General features: G+C 39.6%; 1 protein-coding gene across 13 annotated transcripts in view; it reads right to left on the reverse strand.

The window, feature by feature from the left end:
• ZMYM4 (zinc finger MYM-type containing 4) overlaps positions 1-27,587 on the reverse strand; it is a 185,719-nt gene that overhangs the window by 26,752 nt on the left and 131,380 nt on the right. For 12 of the 13 annotated variants that reach the window (XR_016211122.1, XM_002720695.6, XM_089301035.1 and 9 more), the window contains 6 exons: positions 27,044-27,188; positions 15,181-15,299; positions 14,020-14,191; positions 10,465-10,518; positions 9,558-9,737; positions 8,662-8,756 (listed from right to left, as the gene is read on the reverse strand). Coding sequence is in view for 11 of the 13 variants with exons in the window: in XM_002720695.6 (XP_002720741.3) it covers positions 8,662-8,756; positions 9,558-9,737; positions 10,465-10,518; positions 14,020-14,191; positions 15,181-15,299; positions 27,044-27,188 (765 nt within the window). In the remaining 2 variants the exon portion in view is untranslated. The remainder of the gene's footprint in view (positions 1-8,661; positions 8,757-9,557; positions 9,738-10,464; positions 10,519-14,019; positions 14,192-15,180; positions 15,300-27,043; positions 27,189-27,587) is intronic. The other variant, XR_016211123.1, reaches the window with a different exon arrangement.

The raw sequence follows: 27,587 nt of genomic DNA on the forward strand, positions 1-27,587 counted from the left end.
CAACCAGAAGATGGAAGACTTCTCTCTCTAACTCTACTAATTCTACGTTTTGAATAAATAAATTTTAAAAATCTTAAAACAAACAAAAAGGCTGAACACAGGACCTATACTCACCTCAGCTGGGGGGATGACATCTTGCTCAGTCAGCAAAAGCTCCGTGATTCCCCTCTCCCCCTCCATTGCTGCAGACCTATAGCTCTAACCATGGGAGAATTCCATAGTCCTCACTGACTTTACATCACTTTAGAAAGCTGACTGGGGTCCAAGTGACTACTTGGCTCCAAAACATGCACCTACATTGCCTGCCCTGCCCCTAAACCGCCAGACCTGAGCTGCTGCCATACAGCTGCTAAATGCCATCTGCCTTAGGGGACAGCGAGCAGCCTCATAGCTCCCTGTAAGTTTCAAAGCCAGAGCAAGGACACTTTCCAGGGCAGACAGCAGGTGACCTTGAATCTCGCCGCTGTGGCAGTTCTGCGCACCAGCCCTGGGAGCTATGCTTGCTAACTCTGTATGATCTAGGCAACTCCCCTCAGCCTCATGGGTCTTGATGCCAGCAGCAGCCCACACATAATTCCAAAGGACCAGATCTGCGGAAGTCCCCTCTGCAGCTCTTAGAACAGAGCGCTGGGTGGCTCTGTGAGAACTGGCGGGTAGGCCCCTATATGCCTTGAAGCTCTGGGACTACTGCTGTTGCTGCTACAAAACCTGGAGTAATTCATGCTACACAAAGGGATCTAAAAGGCTCCATGCATTCCTCTGCTTCAGGCTAGTGACTGTCAGTACACAAACCTCAGCCTAATTGGCACTCGCTCTGCGAGACCCAGCTAAGGACCCCACTGTACCCTGCAAATTCAGGTCTGTGACTATTTGTAATATTTTCTTCAAACTCACTAGAACCTAACCCTGTGGGATCTAGGGAACAACCTACTTGAATTCTACTGCTCCACTCCCACACCTGCTGGTGCAGAACGATAAACATTACCTGTATTCACCCCCACAGGAGTAAGACAAGGTCCCCTGTAGTGGGACTAGAACTCTCTAGCTGCTAAATGCCCCAACATCAGTCTCGCTTGCTCATCAGGACCTGGAAGCTCCCATCTGTATTACACGACCCCGCAACAACAGCTATTGCTGCCACAAGCCTTACCATCTCTCAGCGTGCCTGGAGGGACAGGGAACAGCCCCTCTCCATCCCACAACACCAGTAACCTTACTGTGATTGACACACACCTTTGGAAACTCATGTCCACTTCAAATCCACATGACTCCACAATTGCTTGGACTATACAACTGTGGCATTCATAGATACTGTTGACAACGATTGCTACTTTAGAAAGCACTCAGAGGTTATACTTCTGGGCTCACCTAGAACCAGAGCCAAAGCAACAACCCAAGTGACACCTTGCATTCCATCTAAATAAAAATGTGTTTTCCAATGACCCCATAAAGAAAGAACTATTAACAGACTTAAACATAGTGAAACAAAGAAGCAAGGAAGCATGACACCTAAAATACAACAATAATTCTCCAAAAGCAGATCCCAAGTAAAATGAAATCTATGCAATGCCTGAAAAAGAAATGAAAATAATGATCCAATGGCCCTGACTGAAGACCAGCAGTCATACTATAGCTGCTGGTTTCGACCGCAGGTCCAACTGTCTTTCTGTGGTCTACTGGCTGTTCTGGAACCTCAGCAGACATGGCTATTTGACCTGAAAGAAACCCATTTTCAAACAAGTATCTCTGTTCAACTCCCACTAAACACGACTAACCCAGACTACCTTGTTTTCCTTCTGGATTACTGAATCCTACAGTAAAACATAAAACCAAAGTTTGAGAGAAGAGATAATATTGTTCCAGAGTTGTAGGATTCCTCCCACTCTGAGCAAGAGAGAGAGAGAGAGATCTTTGTCAAAGCTTCCGGGACTAAATGACAGTTTGGGGCTATGTCTAACAAGGAACAGACTTCTTTGTAATGGGATTTCCCAGGTTACAGACAGGAATCCACATGGATACTTAAGGAACTATTTGTATGAATGGTGGGTTATCTGAACCTCTTTCTCAGTGTACTCTACTTTCATCCTCTGAGAAAATAGTCCATAGTCTGCACTCTCCTTAATTATTCATTCTTGTTTCTAACCTATGTAAATTCCTGTGTTGGCTATCTTATACAAGACACATTAAAAATTTATTTATATAGTTTTTACTCAAGGTTATAAAAATGTAAAACATTCACCCAAACTGAATGCATGCTTTGTTTATAATCTAGAATATCTGATATTCTTGATATTAAGGAACTGCCACTGATAGGAAATGGAAAATTACACAGATTATAATTCTATAATTTTCAGTAGTTATTAAAAAAAAAAAAAAAAAGAAACCACCACAGGGGCCAGTGCTGTGACACAGCAGGTTAAGCCTCTGCCTGTGGGGCTGGCATCCCATATAGGCACTAGTTCAGTCAAGTGCTAGCTGCTCTACTTCCAATTCAGCTCCCTGCTAATGGCCTGGGAAAGAGGTGGAAGATGGCCCAAGTGCTTGGGTCTCTGCTTGCACACGGGAGACCCAGAGGAGACTCCTGGCTTCAAATTGGCCCAGCTCCAGCCATTGCAGCCATTTGGGGAGTGAACCAGTGGATGGAAGACCTCTCTCTCTGAGTCTCCCTCTCTGTCTGTAACTTTGTCTCTCAAATAAATAAATAAATGTTTAAAAAACCCACAAAAACAACAGAATAATCCCAAGGATACCTAATGAGATGCAAGAGAATACAGTCGGACAATTTAAGGAAATGAAGAAACAATAGAAGATATAAATGAGGAATTCAGTAAAGAGACAGAAATTGCTGGGGGAAAAAAAAAAAAAACAAATAGAAACCCTGGAGCCAAGAGCTTCAATCAATGAAATAAAAAATATAACTGAGAGCTTCAACAATCTAATAGACTAAACAGAAGAAATAATTTCTGATCTTGAGGACAAGTCTTTTGAAATAACTCATTCAGACAGAAACAAAGAGAAAAGAATGGAACACAATGAAAAACATGGAATACAATTAAGTGAACAAATATTTGTAGTATATGAATACCTGAAGAAGAGAAGGAGAAAGGCACTGAAGCTACTGAATGAAATCATGGTTGAAAACATCCCAAGTCTTGAAAGATATATGGATATCCAGATACAGGAAGCTCAAAGCAGACTCCACCAAAAAATACTTTCTCCAAAGCTTATAATAATCAAATTGTCAAAAGTTAAAGGAGAGGAGAGAATTTTAAAGACAGTGACAGAAAACCATCAAGTTACATATAGACTAACAGCAGACTTCTCAGCAGAAACCCTACAAACCAGAAGAGAATGGGGCGATATATTTAAAGATCTTAAAAGAAAAAAACTTCCAGCCAAGAATATATTTTATCCAGTGAAGCTATTTTTTAGAAGTGAAGAGAAATAAACTTTTTTCCAGACAAGCAATAAATAAGAACATTCACCACTACCAGATCAGTCATACAAGAAATCCTTAAGGGAATTTCTACATTAGAAGTAAACATCATGAAAACACATAAATATCAGTGCAAAATCAATTAACAGAATATATAATATCAGCAATCAATCAACAAAACGATATTAATATTAATCTTGAATGTAAACGCATTAAATTCCTAAGTCAAATGATACCAGTTGGCTGAATGGATTAAACGAAGACCTAACTATATACTGACTATAAGAAATTCACTTCATAAGTAAAGATACACATAGACTAAAAGTAAAAGTTTGGAAAAAGACTTATCAAGCATATGGAAACCAAAATGTGCTGGAGTAGCTATACTCATATCAGATAAAAGAGACTTTAAATCAAACACTGTAAAAAGAGATAAACAGGGTCAGTGCTGTGGCACAGTGGGTTAAAGGCCTGGCCTGCAGCACCAGCATCCCACATGGACGTCAGTTCGCGTCCTGGCTGCTCCACTTCCAATCTACCTCCCTGCTAATGTGCCTGGGAAAGCAGTGGAAGATGGCTCAATTGCTTGGGCCCCTGCACACATGCAGATGCAGAAGACCTGGATGAAATTTCTGACCCTTGGCTTTGGATCAATTTAGCTCCAGCTGCTGCAGCCATTTGGTAGGGGAATGAACCAGTGGATGGAAAACCTCTCCCTCTGTCTCTTCCTCTCTCTGTAACTCTGTCTTTTAAAATAAATAAAATGAATCATTATGAAAAAAAGAGATAAACAATGACATAAAATATTGGTAAGAGAACTGATTTATCAGGATGTTACAATCATAAATACATATGAACCCAACATGAGATTACCCAGATATGGTTCTAAAGGAAGAGGAAAGCACCAATAAAATAATAGTGGGGGATTTTAACACTCCACTGTTAAATTCAAATAGAAATTCAGGAAAGATACATCAGAATTGAAGCATACTACAGAGCAAATAGACCTGAACAGTTATTTACAGAACATTTTAACCAACAGAATACACATTCTTCCCATCAGCACATGAAATTTTCTGAGACAGATCATGAATTAGGCAACAAATCAAGTCTAAGTGAATTTTTAAAAACTGAAATCACACCATGTTATCTTCTCAGAATACAAATGAAATCAAAAAAGAAAAAAAAAGACTTATAAATATATGGAAACAGTGTATCAGAAGACATTACAACAAATACCACAGAAATACAAAAGATCATAAGAAAATATTTTTTTATTTTTTTGACAGGCAGAGTGAACAGTGAGAGAGAGAGAGACACAGAGAAAGGTCTTCCTTTTGCCATTGGTTCACCCTCCAATGGCCACCGCGGCCAGTGTGCTGCGGCCAACGCACCGCACTGATCCGAAGCCAGGTGCTTTTCCTGGTCACCCATGCGGGTGCAGGGCCCAAGGACTTGGGCCATCCTCCACTGTACTCCCGGGCCATAGCAGAGAGCTGGCCTGGAAGAGGTGCAACCGGGACAGAATCTGATGCCCCAACTGGGACTAGAACCCGGTGTGCCGGCGCCGCAAGGCGGAGGATTAGCCTATTGAGCCACGGCGCCGGCCTAATCATAAGAAAATATTATGAACAACTATATGCTAACAAACTGGAAAATCTCAAAGAAATAGATGAATACCTAGGTACATAATATACCAAAATGAAATCAAGAAGATAGAAAAGAGTGAAGCAGATTCATCATAAGTTATGAGACTAAAGCAGTAATTAAGTCTCCCAATCAAGCAAAAGTTCAGATCAGAACCTGATGGCTTTACAACTCAATTCTATAAACCATTTATAGAGGAACTAGCTTGAATACTTTTCAGACTATTCCAAAATCATGAAAAGGATGGAACTCTGTCAAACTTTCTATGCAATAATCATTAATCTGATACCAAAACCAAACAAAGACACAACACACTAACATATTTTTTCAACACAGATGCAAAAAAATACTCAACAAAATATCAGCAAACCAAATGCAATACTACATCAGAAAGATCATACACTGTAATGAAGTGGGATTTATCCCAGAGATGCAAGGGTGATTTCAACATCTGCAAATCAACAAACATCATAAATTACATTAACAGAATCAAGAATAATAACTATGATCATCTCAACAGATGCAGAGGAAGCATCTGTTCATGGTCTACAGATTAGAAGGAACACACCTGAAAATGACAAACCAATAGCCAGTATTACACTGAATGAGAAACAGATGAAAGCATTTCCCCACAGATCTTAAACAAGACGAGGATGTCCACTTTTAACACTCATATTCAATATATTACTGGAAGTATTAGCAAGAGCAATCAGGGAATAAAAAGACATAAAAGGCATCAATATCAATATTAGAAAGGAAGAAATCAACATATCCATGTTTATAGGTGACATGATTTTGTACATGGAAAAACCTAAAAGTTGTCCCAAAAAATTGTTAGAACTGATAAGTCCATTCCGTAAAGTCATAGGATACAAATCAGCACACAAAAACTGCAGCTTTTTTATACATTAATGATGAACTTGTCAAAGGAGAAATCCCATTCACAATGCCCACACCAAACAAAAATTTTTTAGGAATAAATGTAACCAAAGTGAAAATTTCTACAATGAAAATTATATAAATTATATAACACTGATAAAAGAAATCAAGAACACCAAAAACTGGAGAAATACACCTTGATCATGGATTACAAGAATATTATTAAAATGTCCATGCTACCTAAAGCAATCCACTGATTCAATGCAGTCCATAACAAAATACCAAGGAAATTCCTTACAGAATTAGAAAAAGCATCTTAGAATTTAAGAATTCCTGGGGCCGTTTCTGTGGCTCAGTGGGTTAACTCCCTGGCCAGAAGCGCTGGCATCCCACATGGGCACTAGTTCAAGACCCGGCTGCACTACTTATGATCCAGCTCTCTGCTACAGCCTGGGAAAGCAGTAGAAGATGGCCCAAGTCCTTGGGCCTCTGTACCCACCTGGGAGACCTGGAAGAAGCTCCAGGCTCCTGGCTTCAGATCGGCACAGCTTCTGCCGTCGCGGCCAACTGAGGAGTGAACCATCGGATGGAAGACCTCTCTGTTTCTTTCCACCTCTCCCTCTCTCTCTCTGTAACTCTGACTTTCAAATAAATAAATAAATCTTTTTAAAAAAATTTAAGAATTCATATAGAACCACAAAAGATGCAAAATAGGCAAAGTAATTCTGACCAAAAAAAAAAAAAAAAAAAAACAAACTCACAATACCTACTTTCAAAGAATATTACGAATAGTAAGGAAAACAGCATGATACTGGAACAAAAATTGGCATAAAGACCTACAGAACAGAATAGAGAACCCAGAAATTAACTTATATAGATTTAGCCAACTGATTTTTGAGAAAGGTGCCAAGAACATGCATTAGAGAAAGGATAGTCCTTTTAACAAATGATATTGTCAAAACTGGACACACCATGCGTAGAAAATAAATTTAAATCTCTACCTCCTACCACATACAAAAATCAACTCAAGATGATCAAAGATCCTAAATGTAAGAACTGAAACTATTAAACTGCTAGAAGAAAACATAGAGGGAAACAAGTACAGATACTGGAGTAGGCAATAATTTCTTGGGTAAGACTGTAAAAGTGCAAGCAACGGAAGCAAAACTACTCAAAGGAGACTGTATCAAATTCAAACTTCTACAAAACAAAGGGAATGATAAAAAATGAAGAAACATCTGACAGAATGGGAGAAAATGTTTGCAAGCTACTTACCTGATAAATGATTAGTATTCAGAAGGTATCAGGAACTCAAAAAACTCAACAACGATAAAACAAACAACCCGATGGGGTCAGTACTGTAGTGCAGTGGGTAAAAGCCCCGACCTGCAGCGCTGGCATCCCATATGGGCACCAGTTTGAATCCCAGCTGTTCCACTTCCAATCCAGCTCTCTGCTATGGCCAGGGAAAGCAGTGGAAAATGGCCCAAGTCCTTAGGTCCCCGCACCCATATGGTAGACCCAGAAGAAGCTCCTAGCTCCTGACTTCGGATCAGCTCAGCTCTGGCCATTGTGGTCATTTGGGGAGTTAACCAGCAGATGGAAGACCTCTCTCTTCTCTCTCTCTCTTTCTCTCTCTCTCTGGCTCTGGCTCTACCTCTCTGTGTAACTGTCTTTCAAATAAATAAAATAAATCTTAAAAAAAGAAAGAAAGAGGCAACAAGCCTGAATAGACAGTTCTCAAAATGGTTAAGAAATATATATGATAAAATGCTCAATATCACTAGCCATTAGGGTAATGCAAAACAAAGTCACAGTGAGGTATCACCTCACCACTGTCAGATGGTTATTATCAAAAAGTCAGAAAATAACAAATGCTAATAACAGAAACTCTACTCTGTTCGTGAGAATGTAAGTAAGTGAAACTACTATGAAAAATAGTATGGAGATTTATTTAAAAACTAAAACTGCCAATGATTCAGCAATCTTATTATTAATATATAAACAAAAAGACATGAAATCACTGTATCACAGAGATACCTGCTCTAACATGTTTATCATAGTCCATAATAGTCAAGATACACAATCAACTAAGATGTCCACCACTGGGTGAATGATGGTATGTATGTACAACAGAACACTATTCAGCCTTAAAAAGAAAGAAATCTTGTCATTTGCAAGAAAATGGATAGGACATCACGTTAAGTAAGACAAACACAGAAAGATAAATACCGTATGTGGGAGTTAAAAACAAAACAAAACAGAAGGCATGAATACAGAATGTTAATCACTAGAGGCTCTGGGGTGGTGAGGAGTGGGGGGTAATAAAAGGAGTTTTGACAATAAAAGTAGGAGAAGCTGAATATGGTTCACAACTGTGACAACCATAGCATGCTGTAGTATATGAGATGTTAATGACAGGGGAAGATAGGTGTGAGGTATATGGGAACTTTCTATACTATCTCACAATTTTTGTTTTATAAACTTAAAACTGCTATGAAATTAAAAGTAAAAAAGAGGGAGAAGTATAAAATAAAAGACATGATTCTTGACAAGAAAAAAACACAAAAATACGAGGTTACAAAATAATGTATGGAACCACTAACTCTGGCTAGTACAGAGTTGTGCAAACAGGAGAATCTAATTAACACTGGTAGAATAAAGGAAGAACACTCCAGAAAAATTAAGCTGCTGCTTACTCTTCGTCTGGGCTGGGGGAAGCCATCTCTGTGTCGTCGTCTTGTTCGGGATCGTGCCTGGATTCCCTGTCCTTTGTTAAGTGGGTCAAAGGACTCTATAACAACCAGCAGAAAGCACAATGTGAGGTAAACAACTCACAGACTTAAATAAAGACTTAGACTGATGGAAGAAGTTATCAGGTAGTCATCACAATATTCAGTTACTTTGTTTGCAAAAAAACTTCATTTACATATACCTAGGAGCAAGGATATACCAAATGAAAACTTCATGAATAATCAAGAAAATCTGTTAAATGGTTGCTGTGGGAAAGGTTTCTTTAAAAAAATTCAAAAACCAAACTAGTCACTTAGAAGAACAGCATGGGGCCGGCACCCCTGCTCACTAGGCTAATCTTTGGCCTGTGGCACTGGCACACCGGGTTCTAGTCCCGGTCGGGGCGCCGGATTCTGTCCCGGTTGCCCCTCTTCCAGGCCAGCTCTCTGCTGTGGCCAGGGAGTGCAGTGGAGGATGGCCCAAGTGCTTGGGCCCTGCACCCCATGGGAGACCAGGATAAGTACCTGGCTCCTGCCATCGGATCTGTGCGGTGTGCTGGCCGCAGCGCACCAGCCACGGCGGCCATTGGAGGGTGAACCAACGGCAAAGGAAGACCTTTCTCTCTCTCTCTCTCTCTCTCTCTCACTGTCCACTCTGCCTGTCAAAAAATAAAATTAAAAAAAAAGAAGAAGAAGAAGAAGAAGAAGAACAGCATGGGTACAAGCTGAAACCCATAAAGGCAGGTACTGTTTGTACCCTACATTATCTCTAACACATCATGACTGCTTTAACAATGTCAATTCAGAGTATACCAACCTTCCAAAATAAATGACTTTCAGAGGACAAGTTATGTTGTACAAACCTGATGGAAAATCTGCTTCCAGATCCTGTTCAGTTTCCCCTTTTGAGAACTGTTTCAGCTCTGAATCTGCTTCTTGCACAGCATTTGACTTTAAGGCATAATGATTCAATTCTTCTTCCCAGCTATGTGGCGTAGATACTGCCTCTGACTCAAGATCACCACTGTATGTACTTCCTTGGTCTGAAATTTACAGAAAACAAATAAGCTATCAAGATGGTCTCTTGACATCCTTCCTGAACCCCTCAATACCAAAAACTGAGATTTTGGATGATGAACAACCACCCAAGTACAGTCACGAATGAAGTAACTTGTTTCCCAGCCTCACATAAATGGATTCATACTATTGGTAGGCACTTTAAAATATTACCTTAGTTAACACTTAAAAATTTAAATTTTTTTTTTTTTTTTTTTTTGACAGGCAGAGTGGAGAGTGAGAGAGAGAGACAGAGAGAAAGGTCTTCCTTTTGCCGTTGGTTCACCCTCCAATGGCTGCTGCGGCTGGCGCACTGCGGCCGGCGCACCACGCTGATCCGATGACAAGAGCCAGGTACTTATATCCTGGTCTCCCATGGGGTGCAGGGCCCAAGTACTTGGACCATCCTCCACTGCACTCCCTGGCCACAGCAGAGAGCTGGCCTGGAAGAGGGGCAACCGGGACAGAATCCCGCGCCCCGACCGGGACTAGAACCCGGTGTGCCGACGCCGCAAGGCGGAGGATTAGCCTAGTGAGCTGCGGCGCTGGCTAAAATTTTTTTTTGAGGTAGCTATTTACTATTCTCATTATAAATCAGCACTCATCGTAGACATTTGGCAAAATTGCAAACAGCAAATACAAGAGGACTAATACTTTATTGGTTTCTATTAGGATAGTATTTCCAATAACTAAAATATATTTACAAATACAAACCTTTTTCAAATATCTTGGTGTCTAAAAAAAGTTCCTGTTCAGAAGTTTGAGAATCTAAAGAAAAAGAAAAGCATATAATAAAGCAGTTAAAATGTATGCACAAAACAAATTGTTTCTCAAATGAAATGACAGCTTTTTACAGATGATTCATAACATACTGTTCTAAGTAAGACTTCATATGCATAAACAATGACTCATTAATAAAATCAGACATTTGTGCTAAACTGGCTAAACAAACTGCCCCTGTTAATAGTGGCTACAAACCTCAGTGGCAGGACTAGCAGCCATGGAGAGAGAGATCTTTACTTTTGACTCAACATTCCTGCACTATTTGAAATTCTCTGTTACCATCACGTGGAAGCAAATACACACATCTATTGAAAGATTCAAAAATATGCTTTAAACTCCTTTTCCCCAAAACATATAATAGAGTTTACTACTGCACTGAAAGGTCAGCAGACTTAGAAAGTAAATAAAAGTTAATGAGCAATCAGCACATGGAAGTAAACAGACCACGGGTCAATTACAAAATACTTTCTTTTTAAACATTTTTTAAAAATTTATTTAATTATTAATTTGAAAGAGTTACAGAGAGGCAGAGACGGGGGGGGGGGGGGTCTTCCACCCACTGGTTCATTCCCAGATGGCCAAATAACCACAGCTGCACAGAGCCAAAGCCAGGAGCCAGGAGCTTCTTCCACGTCTCCCGTGCAGGTGCAGAGGCCCAAGCACTTGGGCCATCTTCTACTGCTTTCCCAGGCCATATGTAGAGAGCTGGATTAAAAGTGGAGCAGACTCATGACAAGAGCCTTGGGTGGGCTGGCGCCACGGCTCAATAGGCTAATCCTCTGCCTGCTGCACTGGGACCCCGGGTTCTTTTTTTTTTTTTTTTTTTTTGACAGAAAGAGTGGAAGAGTGGACAGTGAGAGAGAGAGAGAAAGGTCTTCCTTTTACCATTGGTTCACCCTCTAATGGCCGCCACGGCCAGCACACCGCACTGATCCGAAGTCAGGAACCAGGTGCTTCATCCTGGTCTCCCATGTCGGTGCAGGGCCCAAGGACTTGGGCCATCCTCCACTGCACCCCTGGGCCACAGCAGAGAGCTGGCCTGGAAGAGGGGCAACTGGGACTAGAACCCGGTGTGCCAGAGCTGCAGGCGGAGGATTAGCCTATTGAGCCGAGGTGCCAGCCACCGGAGGTTCTAGTCCTGGTCGAGGTGCCAGATTCTGTCCTGGTTGCCCCTCTTCCAGGCCAGCTTTCTGCTGTGGCCCAGGAGTGCAGTGGAGGATGGCCGAAGTCCTTGGGCCCTGCATCTGCATGGGAGACCAGGAGAATCACCTGGCTCCTGCCATCGGATCAGCACGATGCGCCGGCCGCGGCAGCCATTGGAGGGTGAACCAACGGCAAAAGGAAAATCTTTCTCTCTCTCTCTCACTGTCCACTCTGCTTCTCAAAATAAATAAATAAATAAATAAATAAATAAATAAATAAATAAGAAAGAGCCTTGGGTGATTACTGATGTCATAAATAAGAGTGTCAATTGTTAAATCAGTAACAGGATCACTGTGCACTTACTCCCCATGTAGGATCTCTGTCCTTAATGCCTTAATGTGTTGTACTATGTGAATTAACGGTAAAAGTAGTATTCAAACAGTAGTTTATACTTTGTGTGCCTGTGTCAGTGTAATCTGTAGAAATCTTTACTTAGTATACACTAAGTTGATCTTCTGTATATAAAGATAATTAAAAGTGAATCTTAATGAAGAATGGGATGGGAGAGGGAGTAGGAGATGAGATGGTTTGCGGGTGGGAGAATGGTTATGGGGGGAACTGCTATAATCCAAAAGTCACAATTTTGAACTTTATATTTGAAAGAAAGAAAGAAAGACAGAAAGACAGAAAGACAGAAAGAAAGAAAGAAAGAAAGGGGAGCAGCTGGGACTAAACCGGTGTGCATATGGGATGCCAGCATTGCAGGTGGCGGCTTTACCTGCTGTGCCACAGCGCTGGCCCACAAAATACTTTCTTAAGCTCAAAGATAGAAGTATGTTTTAAAACTTAAGGGGCTGGCGCTGTGGTGCAGAGGGTTAAAGCCCCAGCCTGAAGTGCCAGAATCCCATGTGGGCGCCAGTTTGATTCCCAGCTTCTCCTGCTTCTGATCCAGCTCTCTGCTATGGCCTGGGAAAACAGTAGAAGATGGCCTAGCTCCTTGGGCCCCTGTACCCGTGAGGGAGACCCAGAAGAAGCTCCTGGCTCCTGGCTTCAGATCAGCTCAGCTCTGGCCATTATGGTCATTTGGAGAGTGAACCAGTGGAATGGAAGACCTTTCACTCTCTGGCTCTACCTCTCTCTGTAACTCTGTTTTGCAACTAAATAAAATAAATCTTTCAAAAAAGTAAAAAACAAAATAAAACTTTTTTTTATTTACTCAGGAAAACTGCCTTTTCCACCGAATATTAAAGAGAAATTAGCCAAATCCCTTCAGCTAAAAATAATTTCTCCTTACTGTATTGAGAAACCATTTGATTTTACCTATATACTACATGATTATCACTACATGTCTTGAAGCTCAGTTGTTTTCTTTTTAAATTTTTAAAAGTTTTTTAAAATTAATTGAAAGAGAGAGAAAGAGAAAATGAACTATCTACTGTTTCACTCCCCAAATGATGGGGGCTGGGCTGAGGTTGGGGCCAGTATCAAAGCAGGGAATTGAGAACCCAATTACTTTTGCTATCATACTGTGACACAGGGTTTGCATTTATAAGAAGGTGGAGTCAGAAGGCGGAGCCAGAATCAGGAACAGAACTGCAAAGTTCTAAAAATTTTTTGCACTAGAGTAACTTTATTTTTTAATTTAATTTCCTATGACCTTACTGAAATTTTCTTATATTGATAAGTTCTGGTTAATATTTACTTTGGAATCAGACAGACTTGGATTCAAGTTTTGGTTCAATTACGTCTTCCCTACATAACCAAGGCCAGTCTAATATTTAATTTCCAGATGAAATATATGAAGTAAACAGTACTTTTCACATAGAGTTGTTCTGAAGATTAAATGAAGCAATCTGCAAAATGTACTTAGGACAATCCCTCAGGGATGATATGCACAAACAAATGTTAACTGTTGATGTAAGTATTCCACACTAACAGAATGAGATTCATCTATTGTTTATTTTGAGCCAAATGGTTCTCTGGCCCAAAGTTCTATTTACCCACTACCAGCATGCTGGTTATTATACAACAGGAACTCTTATGCGGGGATCATAACTTTGAAAAAAAGGATAAAAACAGAAAATGATCATGAAATTTCAATTTATAGATTATTTCCTCATTAACAACTAAAAACTACACTAAGCACCAATGTCTAGCTTTCATTTATAAAAAGGCTAAGAACTTTCAGAAGCAACAAGTTTAATAAACCCATAAGGTGTCACATGTTTACACAGAATGAAACTTTCAGAAACACCCTGATTGTGCAATTCTTAAAATTACTTAAGTTACCTAAAAATGTGCAGATGTGTTTTTTCTTTCTTTACTTTTAAAGATTATACCAACCTCCCTGGGATAGAGTCTTCTCCTTCTCTTCATCTTCTGCAATCATTTCTGCCATCTCAAGGAGATCAGCTTCAAATGGATGAGTGGGAAGTTTTTCCTTAATGTCTTCAATACTCTCAGTGGCTTTGTCTTCATTATCCATTGAGGATGGAATGAGCATGGGAACAGGCATCTGAAAAACCAACACCAAACTCAAAACTTCCTGAGGCAATAGGCTTGTCATCAAAACTATTATTTGTAAGATACGATGTACATATTAAAACATTAAACAAATTCAAGATATTTTCATTGCCTATGATTAAATAGTCTTGCTAGTTTGTTTTTAGAAAGACTAGAACCACTGAAATAAAATCCATTAATTATATATCCTGGATACTCAACAAAGCATGTCTCTGAATCCTCTAAAAGAATAATTCTATGGACCAGCATTGTGGCATTGTGGCATAGTGGGTAAAGGTACCACCTATGACTCTGGCCTTCCACATGGGTGTCAGTTCCAGGCCCAGCTGCTCCAATTCCAATTCACTTCCCTGCTAATGTGCCTGGGAAAGCAGCAGATGGCCCAAGTGCTTGGATCCCTATACCCATATGGAAGACCTGGAAGAAGCTCCAGCTGTTATGGCTATTTGGGAAGTCAATCAGTGGATGGAAGATTTCTCTTTCTGTCTCCTCCTACCTTCCTACTGCCCTGCCAACTCTTTCAAATAAATAAAAAAATGTAAAAAAAATATAATTCTATGGCATATACTTTTAGTTTGTTTTTGCTTATATTTCTTGCTTAGCATTTTTACACAACTGTTTCTCTTAAGAATTCAGTACGAGGAAAATATATTTCCAAAACAAAAGAATACATTTTGCTTTAATAACAAGTGAGAAATGTTAATCTCAGTAATTTTTTCACCCATGCCAGTATCTAGTATTCTTCCAAAACAGTTTCAGATCTTTATCCATGTAAGTGGTTACACTGTATAAGCCCTTCATACAGTTACACCTTAACCTTATCTAAAAAATTAGGGTACAAAAGCAATCAATTATATACTCCATATTAAATAATAGCAACATGATAACAGATCAGAAATAGGTATATTTTAAAGAAGTGAACAGTGTTTTCACAGAGGAAATGCATGCTAAATTAGTCTTAATCGTAAAATTATTACTCACTGGAACTGGAATTCCAAATGGGACTGGAGCATACTGAGTATAAAGATGAAGGGGTATAGGTACAAACACTGGTACTGGAACTGGCACCACAATAATTTGGGGCTGACTTGGAGTGTCTTCTAATGAAGAAACAAACAAAACAAATAGAAAAGTTTTAATACAATTTCAACAACTTAAAAAAGCTTATGGAGAGGCTGGTTCCGTGGCTCACTTGGTTAATCCTCTGCCAGGGGCCGGGTTCTAGTCCCGGCTGCTCCTCTTCCAGTCCAGCTCTCTGCTGTCTCCCGGGAGTGCAGTGGAGGATGGCCCAAGTCCTTGGGCCCTGCACCCGCATGGAGACCAGGAGGAAGCAACTGGTTCCTGGCTTCGGATCAGTGTAGCTCCGGCCGTAGCAGCCATTTGGGGGGTGAACCAACGGAAGGAAGCCCTTTCTCTCTGTCTGTCTCTCACTCACTGTCTAACTCTGTCAAATAAATAAAAATAAAAATAATAATAAAATAAAATAAAGCTTATTGAGATTCATGGTTCAACCAAGTGTAAACTCCAGGAACACACACTGAAGAATGGAAAGCCTCCTTAATAAATGACATATGATGCAGAGAAAATTAGGTGTCACTATACAGAAGAATGAAATTTATCCCTCTCACCATGTAAAAACAGTGAACTCAAAATGGACCAATGGGTTAAATATAAGACTAATGACTAGAAGAAAAGAGGAAGCAAAAACTTTAAGATGTTAATCTAGCCAAAGTTTTGGGCTTTTTTTAATAGGACCTTGAAACCAAAAGTAGCAAAAGCAAAAACTGACAAATGGGATTATCAAATTAACAAATTTCTACATAGGAAAGGAGACAATCTACAGAATAACTAAAAATATTTGCAAACTATCTGATAATGGATTAATACCCAGAATATATAATGAATTCAAACAACTCAACAGCAAAAACACAAATAATCAATTAACAAATGAGCAAACAGGAGCTGGCACTATGGCGTAGTGAATAAAGCTGTCACCTATAGTGCTGGCATCCCATATGGGAGCCAGTTCAAGTCTGGGCTGCTCCACTTCCGATCCAGCTCTCTGAAATGGCCTGGGAAAGCAGTAGAAGATGGCCCAGGTCCTTGGGCCCCTCACCCATGTGGGAGACCAGGAAGAAGCTCCTGGTTTCAGATCTGCTCAGCTCTGGCTGTTGCAGCCATTTGGGGAGTGAACCAGCAGATGGAAGATCTCTCTCTCTCTCTCTCTCTGCTTCTCTGTAGCTCTGCCTTTCAAATAAATAAATAAGTCTTAAAAATTTATTTATTCAAAAATATGAGCAAATAGGACCAGGTGTTTGGCTGGGTAGTTAAGACCCTGCTTGGGATGCCAGCGACCCACATGAGAGTGCCTGGGTTTGAGTCCAACTCTGTTCCCAATTCCAGCCTTTCTATTAATGTGTACCCTGGGAGGCAGTAGGTACAAGTAGTTTGGTCCCTACCACCTACATGGGAGAAATGAATTGCGTTCTCAGATGCATGCTTTAGCATAGCCCAGTCCTGGCTGTTTCAAGCATTTATTCTTATTAATTAATTTATTTATTTGAAAGGCAGAGTTACAGTTATATTTCACTCCCCATATGACTGCAGTGGCTGGAGCTGGGCCACTCCAAAGCCCAGAGATTCTTCTGGGTCTCCCACGTGGATGCAGGGGTCCGAGCACTTGAATTATCTTTCACTGCTTTCCCAAGCCATAGTAGAGAGCAGGATTAAAGGTGGAGCAGCTGTGACTCGAACAGGTACCCATATGGGATGCCGGTACAGCAGACCAGGACTTTAACCTGCTGCACCACAGCGCTATGCCCCAGGTTTTTTTTTGTTTTTTTGGTTTTTTGTTTGTTTGTTTGTTTGTTTGTTTTTAAGATTTGTGTATTTATTTGAAAAGTCAGTTATAGAGAGAAGGGGAGATAAAGAGGTGGGGGGGACTCTCCCACCTGTTGGTTCACTCCCCAAATGGCTGCAACCACTGGGGCTGGGCCAATTTGAAGCCATGAACTCGGAGCTTTGTACCAGTCTCACACATAGGTGGCAGGAGCCCAAACACTTGGGACATTTTCTGCTTCATTTTCCAAGCATTGGAAGAGAGCTGGACACAAAGGGTAGCAGCTGGTACATGAATTAGTGCCCACGTAGGATGCCCACATCACATGCTGCAGCTTTACCTGCTGTGCTATAATGCCAGACCCTGTTGCAGGTATTTAAGGAATGAACTTCTAGGTGGGAGATTTCTCTTTCTCCCATAAATAAAAGAAATAAAGAAAAATTTTAAAAAGTAAGAATTCACAGTTTAAAAATAAATAAATGAGTAACAAATTAAAAATAGGCAAAGATCTGAATAGATATTTCACAAAAAAGAATATACAAAGAGGATAGGCTTTTGGTCCAGCACTTAAGTAGTTCAGGTCACAGATCGGAGTGTCTGGGTACATTGCCTGGCTCTGTCTCCCAAATCCAGCTTCCTACTAAAGCAGACCCTGGAACTGAACCAGTGTCTCACCACAATGAGACATCATCTTACTCCAGTTATGGTGGCTATGATCAAAAAGATAAAAATAGGTGGACCATTGTTGAGCCCAGGTGAGAAAGGCCCACACTGGTCCTGCGTGAGGGTTTTCAAGGGTTCATTGTGGCCAGAGGAACCCTGAAACCATAGATCAACTATAAATTCTTTGAGACATGATTTCCATTTTTATTTTACTGGGAGTCCTGCAATTACTCTAAAATTTCCATCTGTTGGGGCCAGCACTGTGGCATAGCTATTAAAGCTGCTGCCACCTGGGATGCCAGCATCCTATATAAGGACTGGTTTGCGTTCTGGCTGCTCCACTTGCAGTCCAGCTTCCTGCTATTGGCCTGGGAAAAGCAGTGGAAGATGTTCCCTGCACCCACATGGTAGTCTCAAATGAAGTTCCCGGCACCTAGCTTCGGACTGGCCCAGCGATGGTTGCTGCAGCCAACTAGGGAGTGAACCAGCAGATGGAAGAGCTCACTTTCTGTCGCTCCTCCCTCTCTCTGTGTGACTCTTTCAAATAAATATGTAATATGGTATGCTGCCACCAGAGGCGGCAGCTTTACTCACTATTCTGTAGTGCTACTGCTGTCAAGCGAACTCTTTTATTTATTTGTTTGTTTTTAATTTTTTTTAAAAGATTTATTTACTTATTTGAAAGACAGAGTTACAGAGGCAGAGGCAGAGATGGAGACAGAGGTCTTTCATCCACTGGTTCACTCCCCAAATGGCTTTAACAGATGGAGCTGGACTGATCTGAAGCCAGGAGCCAGGAGCTACTTCAGGGTCTCCCACGTGGGTGCAGAGGCCCCAAGAACTTGGGTCATGTTCTACTGCTTTCCCAGGCCATAGCAAAGAGCTGGATTGGAATAGGAGCAACTGGAACACAAACTGGCGCCCATATAGGATGCTGGCTCCATAGGTGGAAGCTTAGCCCACTATGCCACAGCACTGGCCCCATACATAAATCTTAAAAACAAAACAAAAAAAAAAATTGAATGTATTAAAGAGCAGACATATAGTACCAACAGATCATGTTTGGTTAGAAGGTGATAATCTATAGGATTCAACACATTCTATGTAGTGTGGATCTATTCCATATGGACTAATAAAAACTCAAGTTTTCTTTTAAGATTTGGCCTCTAAGGGAATGGTGTTGTGGCACAGCAGGTTAGACTGCCATCTATGAGGTTGGCATCCCATACTGGAGTGCCAGTTTCAGTCCTGGCTGCTCTACTTCTGATCCAGCTTCCTGCTAACGCACCTGGGAAAGCAGTGGAAGATGGTCCAAATGCTTGGGCCCCTGCCACCTACATGGGAGATCTGGATGGGGCTCCTGGCTTTGGCTTGGCCCAGCCTTGGTGTTGTGGCATGGGAAGGTGAATCAGTAGATGGAAGCTCACTCTCTTTCCTTCTGTGTAACTGTGTCCATAAATTTCGAATGAATACATAAATTGTTTAAAAAAAAAAGAGTTGGCGTTACAATGATTTGGGTTCTCTAAGTGACAGTGCTAATGGCTAAAAATATTCTGATGAATGGCAAGTTCTTTTAACTTTATATTGTATCCTTTTAAAATGAATTTGTTGCCTTTGTAACCATGTACTTCCAATAAACTATTTACTATTAAAAAAAAAGATAAAAATAACAATGCTGGTGAGGATGGAGCGAAAAGAGAACTCATACACTTTGGATGGGAACATAAATTAGTCTCACCTTTACAGAAAACAATAGGGAGGCTCCTCAAAAAACTTAGCTAGAACTAACATGTGATCCTCCAATCACACTACTAGGTACAAATCCAAAGGAAAAGAAATCAGTATGTAAGAGAGATACCTGCAAGATGTAACTATTATAAATGTATATGCACCTAATTACAGGGCACCAGTTTATTTAAAAGATATGTTAAGGGACTTAAAGGGAGACTTAGATTCCAATACAATAGTACTGGGGGACTTCAATACTCCACTCTCAGAAATAGACAGATCAACCGGACAGAAGATCAACAAGGATACAGTAGATTTAAAAAACACTAGAGCCCAAATGGATCTAACAGATATCTACAGAACTTTCAATCCTACATTTAAAGAATTTACATTCTTCTCAGCAATGCGTGGAACCTTCTCTAGGATTGACACATACTAGGCCATAAAGCAAGTCTCAGCAAATTCAAAAGAATTAGAATCATACCATGCAGCTTCTCAGACCACGGCAGAATGAAGTTGGAAATGAGCAATTCAGGAATCCCTAAAGCACATGCAAATACATGGAGACTGAACAACATGCTCCTGAATGAACACTGGGTCATAGAAGAAATCAAAAGAGCAATCAAAAACTTTCTGGAAGTAAATGAGGGTAACAACACAACATATCAAAACTTATGGGATACGGCAAAAGCAGTGTTGAGAGGAAAGTTTATAGCAATAGGTGCCTCCATCAAGAAATTGGAAAGGCACCAAATCAATGAGCTTTCAATGCATCTCAAGGATCTAGAAAAACTGCAGCAAACCAGACCCAAATCTAGTAGGAGAAGAGAAATAATTAAAATCAGAGAAGAAATCAACAGGATTGAATCCAAAAAAAATTACAAAAAATCAGCCAAACGAAGAGTTGGTTTTTTGAAAAAATGAATAAAATTGACACATCATTGGCTCAACTAACTAAAAAAAGAAGAGAAAAGACCCAAATCAATAAAATCAGAGATGAAAAAGGAAACGTAACAACAGACACCACAGAAATAAAAAGAATCATCAGAAATTACTACAAAGAGTTGTATGCCAGCAAACAGGGAAATCTATCAGAAATGGATAGATTCCTGGACACATGCAATCTACCTAAATTGAACCATGAAGACACAGAAAACCTAAATAGACCCATAACTGAGAAAGAAATTGAAACAGTAATAAAGGCCCTCCCCACAAAGAAAAGCCCAGGACCAGATGGATTCACTGCTGAATTCTACCAGACATTTAAAGAAGAACTAACTCCAATTCTTCTCAAACTATTCAGACCTATCGAAAAAGAGGGAATCCTCCCAATTTCTTTCTATGAAGCCAGCATCACCTTAATTCCTAAGCCAGAGAAAGATGCAGCATTGAAAGAAAATTACAGACCAATATCCCTGATGAACAGACACAACAATCCTCAATAAAATTCTCGCCAATAGAATACAACACATCAGAAAAATCATCCACCCAGACCAAGTGGGATTTATCCCTGGTATACAGGGATGGTTCAATGTTCACAAATCAATCAGTGTGATACACCACATTAACAGACTGCAGAAGAAAAACCATATGATTATCTAAATAGATGCAGAGAAAGCATTTGATAAAATACAACACCCTTTCATGATGAAAACTCTAAGCAAACTGGGTATGGAAGGAACATTCCTCAACACAATCAAAGCAATTTATGAAAAACCCATGGTCAGCATCCTATTGAATGGGTAAAATTTGGAAGCATTTCCACTGAGATCTGGTAACAGACAGGGATGCCCACTCTCACCACTGCTATTCAATATAATTCTGGAAGTTTTAGCCAGAGCCATCAGGCAAGAAAAAGAAATTAAAGGGATACAAATTGGGAAGGAAGAAGTCAAACTATCCCTCTTTGCAGACAATATGATTCTTTATTTAGGGGATCCAAAGAACTCTACTAAGAAACTATTGGAACTCATAGAAGAGTTTGGCAAAGTAGCAGAATATAAAATCAATGCACAAAAATCAACAGCCTTTGTACATACAGGCAATGCCACAGCTGAAAAAGAACTTCTAAGATCAAGCCCATTCACAATAGCCACAAAAAACAATCAAATACCTTGGAACAAACTTAACCAAGAACGTTAAAGATCTCTACGGTGAGAATTACAAAATCTTAAAGAAAGAAACAGAAGAGGATACCAAAAAATGGAAAATTCTTCCATGCTCATGGATTGGAAGAATCAACATCATCAAAATGTCCATTCTCCCAAAAGCAATTTATAGATTCAGTGAGATACCAATCAAAATACCAAAGACATTCTTCTCAGATCTGGAAAAAATGATGCTGAAATTCATATGGAGACACAGGAGACCTTGAATAGCTAAAGCAATCTTGTACAACAAAAACAAAGCCGCAGGCATCACAATACCAGATTTCAGGACATACTACAGGGCAGTTGTAATCAAAACAGCATGGTACTGGTACAGAAACAGATGGATAGACCAAAGGAACAGAATAGAAACACCAGAAATCAATCCAAACATCTACAGCTAACTGTAGGATCTAAAACCAATTCCTGGAGTAAGGACAGTCTATTCAATAAATGGTGCTGGGAAAACTGGATTTCCATGTGCAGAAGCACATGTACACCTTACACAAAAATCCACTCAACATGGATTAAAGACCTAAATCTACGACCCGACACCATCAAATTATTAGAGAACATTGGAGAAACCCTGCAAGATATTGGCACCGGCAAAGACTTCTTGGAAAAGACCCCAGAGGCACAGGCAGTCGAAGCCAAAATTAACATTTGGGATTGCATCAAATTGAGAAGTTTCTGTCCTGCAACAGAAACACTTAGGAAAGTGAAGAGGCAACCGATAGAATGGGAAAAAATATTTGCAAACTATGCAACAGATAAAGGATTAATAACCAGAATCTACAAAGAGATCAAGATACTCCACAACAACAAAACAAACAACCTACTTAAGAGATGGGCCAAGGACCTCAACAGACATTTTTCAAAAGAGGAAATCCAAATGGCCAAGAGGCACATGAAAAAATGTTCAAGATCACCAGCAATCAGGGAAATGCAAATCAAAACCACAATGAGGCTTCACCTCACCCCAGGTAGAATGGCTCACATTCAGAAATCTACCAACAACAGATGCTGGCGAGGATGTGGGGAAAAAGGGACTCTAACCCACTGTTGGTGGGAATGCAAACTGGTTAAGCCCATGGAAGTCAGTCTGGAGATTCCTCAGAAACCTAAATATAATCCTACCATACAACCCAGCCATCCCACTCCTTGGAATTTACCCAAAGGAAATTAAATTGGCAAACAAAAAAGCGGTCTGCACCTTAATGTTTATTGCAGCTCAATTCACAATAGCTAAGACCTGGATGAACCTAAATGCCCATCAACAGTAGACTGGATAAAGAAATTATGGGACATGTACTCTATAGAATACTATACAGCAGTAAAAAACAATTAAATCTGGTCATTTGCAACAAAATGGAGGAATCTGGAAAACATCATGCTGAGTGAAATAAGCCAGTCCCAAAGGGACAAATATCATATGTTCTCCCTGATTGGTGACAACTAACCGAGCACCAAAAAGGAAACCTACTGAAGTGAAATGGACACTATGAGAAACGGTGACTTGATCAGCCTTTACCCTGACTGTTGATGTACAACTTAATACTTTATCCCTTTTAGTAGCTTTTTTTTTGTTCTACTTAATACTATTGGTTGAACTCTGTAATTAATACACAATTATTCTTAAGTGTTGAAACTTAACTGGAAAGTGATCCCTGTTGAATATAAGAGTGGGAATAAGAGAGGGAAGAGATGTACATTTTGGGACATGCTCAATCAGACTTGCCCCAAATGGTAGAGTTAGAAACGTGCCAGAGGATTCCAATTCAATACCATCAAGGTGGCATGTACCAATGCCATCTCACTAGTCCAAGTGATCAATTTCTGTTCACAACTGATCATACTGATAGGACTAAGAGTCTAAGGGATCACATGAATAAGACTAATGTCTGAAAATACTAACTGATAGAATAAAAAAGGGAGAGAATGATCCAACATGGGAAGCAGGATACACAGCAGATTCATAGAATGGCAGATGTCCTAATCAGCACTCTGACCTCAGAATCAGCCCTTAAAGCATGAGGATCCGGCTGAAAAGCCCATGAGAGTATTTCAGGCATGGAAAGCCAAGACACTCTGGCAAAAAACAAAACAAAACAAAAAAAAAAAAACCCTAAATGAAAGATCTCTGCGAGTGAGATTCCAGTGGAAAGAACAGGCCATCAAAGAAGGAGGTACCTTTCTCTGAAGGGAAGAGAGAACTTCCACTTTGACCATGGCCTTGTCTAAATATGATCAGAGTCAGTGAACTCAAAAGGCCTCCATAGCCTTGGCAATTCATGACAAGAGCCTAGGGTGATTACTGACACCATAAACAAGAGTGTCAATTTGTTAAGTCAACAACAGGAGTCACTGTGCACTTTACTCCTCATGTAGGATCTCTGTCTTTAATGTGCTGTACATTGTGATTTAATGCTATAACTAGTACTCAAACAGTATTTTACACTTTCTGTTTCTGTGTGGGTGCAAACTGTTGAAAGTTTTACTTAATATATGCTAAACTGATCTTCTTTATATAAAGATAATTGAAAATGAATCTTGATGTGAATGGAAGGGGAGAGGGAGTGGGAGAGGAGAGGGTTGTGGGTGGGAGGGAAGTTATTGGGGGGAAAAGCCATTGTAATCCATAAGCTGTACTTTGTAAATTTATATTCATTAAACAAAAGTTAAAAAAAAATATATATATATATATATGTAAAAGAGAGATACCTGCACTCCCATGTTTGCTGCAGTTCTATTCACAATGACCAAGGTATGGAATCAACCTAAGTGTCCAATGACAGATGAATAGATAAAGAAAAACAATGGGATATATGAGGGTACTTCAGAAAGTTCACAGAAAAATGGAGTTAGAAGTTACATTTATTTTGGTCCAAAAACCTTTGAAATCTATGCATAATTTTTCCTAATATTCATATGCATTTCTCATGAACTTTTTGATGATCCCTTGTTTATATACATTGAAATACTGTTCATTGATAAAGAATGGAATCCTATAATCTGCAGAAATATGGATATGCCTGGACACAATAACTGAAAAAACTAGATCTTATACAAGTGGAGAAAGTGAGGGTACTGGCTGGCACTGTGGCTCACTAGGCTAATCCTCTGCCTGTGGCGCCGGCACCCCGGGTTCTAGTCCCAGTTGCTCCTCTTCCAGTCCAGCTCTCTGCTGTGGCTTTGGAGGGCAGTGGAGGATGGCCCAAGTGGGGCCCAGAAGAAATCTCCTGGCTCCTGACTTCAGATTGGCTCAGCTCCAGACATTGTGGCCATTTGGGGAGTGAACCAGTAGATGGAAGACTCTTTTCTCTCTGTCTCTACCTCTCTCTGTAACTCTTTCAAATAAATAAAAATAAATCTTTTAAAAAATAAAAGCTGGTAGAGAAAAATGTGGATATTCCTAACAAAGAAATGATACATGATAAATCAATTACCCTTATTGTTTTATATTATATACATGTAAAGATTATCATACTTTATTCTAAAAATACATAATTATGTGTCAAATTTTTTCAATTAAAACCTCAATAAGTGGTCACTGATGTAAAAAATAAGAATGTTAACTGTTAAGTCAACAACAGGAGTCACTGTGCACTTACTCCCCAAGTAGGACCTCTGTCTTTAATGAGGTGTACTATGAGAATGAATGGTAAAACTTGTCTTCAAACTGTAATTATACTTTATGTGCCCTTGTGGGTGCAAACATTTGAAATCTCTACTTAGTACAGAGTTGGTCTCCTGTATATAAAGTGAGTTAAAAACAAATCTTAATGAAAAATGGAATGGGAGGAGGAGTAGGAGGTGGGATAGGAGCGGGGGTGGGAGGGTGGGAATTGGGGAAAGAACAACTATATTCCTAAAAGTTGTATATACGAAATTTGTATTCATTAAATAAAAACCTTCCTAAAAAAACTTAAATAAGTATAATTTATGAAACTAGAACTTTCTACAAAAGAGAAATAACAAAAATAGTAAAAACAAAGAAAAAAACAGATCCATATAACAGATCCTACAACAGATCCATAACCACAAGGTAAAGTGATGAGAATAGTATAAGATTAATATGGCAGTATTATATGCATATTTTAATATGCAATAAAAGATATAAAAACTAAAATTAGAAGGCAGTTAGAAAACATACAGATGAGATGATGAGGGTCTGATCCAGGGTAGTTATGATAGCTACAAAAAGACTAAATATACTTTCAGATTGCTTATTAAATAACAAAGCTACATAATACTAAAAAAACCACAACTGATACAGTAAACAGAAGGGACTAAGTCATCTACAGCCTTGCTATGTGGTTTGGCCTATAAACCAGTAGCACTGACATTTCCTAGATGCTTGTAAGAAAAGTAAAATCACAGGCAGAATTGAGTAAAAACCTATTTAACAAGACCTCAGAGAATGATGAGCATATGTTGAGAAGCACTGCCCTATCGGATAACCTTGCAGACCTAAGAATCTAGAATTCCTTTCTAGTCTAAAAATTCTAGATGGTAGCCTGACCTATATATACTAACCCTTTCCATGGAGAAACAAGCAAATGGGCCAAAACTACCAAAACATCTGAACATTTCATTTCTAAAGAAACTGTCCTAAGGGCATAAAGCAAACGAAGAGACATTCATTCGAGAAAATCTATTAAAATTCTACAGTAATAGTCCGAGATATTTCAGCCACCAACTGCTTCTTCCCCCAAACTCAGCTGAGTTCAACCTCAAAGGCCAAGAAGAATGGGCTCTTCTGTCCTCAGCCCTCAACCACAGGTTATCATATCTCACCAGGAAGGGTAAGATGCTAGCATTTCTCATCCCCTCCAACTCAAAGGGGAAGAGGTGAAATTCCTGTGACTATGGACAAGAGGTGTGTGTGTGTGGAGGGGGGGATTCTGTACACCCAGCTCTCACCCACAGGAAAGGGTTCTACCCAAGGAGAAACAGATAAGAATATTGGAATCCTGATCACCCTCACCTCAGCTCACTTGCAGTGCAGAAGTTCCATGATGGAAGAGGCAAACCAAGAAGACTAGAGGCCACCAGCCATCCACTCAAGTGGCTCAGAGATCTCTGATGAGATCTGAAGCTCTCTGAAAAGGATCTGATTTACGTGAAAAACAATGTGGAATAGTTCAAATCTAAGAGTATTATGAAAAACAACAGCACCTCCAAATTAAGAGTCTTGCTGTGTTAATTCCAAAGCTTATGCTTACTTCATAATATTAAAGTCATTAATGGGGAATGAAGAAAACATTCACAGTATGGTATTATCAACTAACTTCTCTCTTTTTGATCTAACTTGTAAGGCCTCAGATGGGGAAAATGTTTAATTTACAAGGATGGGCAATATACATAAGTAACTAAGCACATCGCCTAGGAAATGATGGATACTCAATATAATCAGATTCCACATTATTTTCACCTAAAAAATAAAATAAAATAAAGCCAAGAATACCTGTCTGGCATTCTTTGTTTTGGGTATGTGGCTTGCAAGAGGTGGCTTTAGTCTGTGTGATGGGTTTGCACAATAAAGCTTTGTTCTTCAAAAGCCTTGGTGGCTGGGAGGGTGGCAGTTTCAGGGCATCTGTCTGTGTACTTGCCTAGTTAAAAAAAAAAAAATCAGAAATCAAAGATGTTTTCAATGTCCCATTAATTAGAAGAAATATAATAATTGTAAAAATAAATAGCACACTGAAATTATAAGAAAGATGTAACATATACATAATCAATGAAATGTGTGAGAAATACAATATTCTTGAAATGATAATAGTAGTCAAGGAGTATTTTAACAACTACATATTGACTCCCAAGGTATTTAATTACCATTTCTTTTTATCAAGAAAAATGCTATTTCTACTTAACACATTTGTTGATTAATAACAATGTCGGTTGAGTTTAAAATGAGAACCATTACTTCTTGACTGAATTAAGTCTTAGAGGACTTAGTTGCAACATAACGAAGAATAACAGACTCACATATAATCATTTCAGTAATTTGA

Source organism: Oryctolagus cuniculus, chromosome 7 (assembly GCF_051225735.1).
Source record: "Oryctolagus cuniculus isolate XC-2025 breed Fujian yellow rabbit chromosome 7, ASM5122573v1, whole genome shotgun sequence".
Taxonomy (NCBI): domain Eukaryota; kingdom Metazoa; phylum Chordata; class Mammalia; order Lagomorpha; family Leporidae; genus Oryctolagus; species Oryctolagus cuniculus.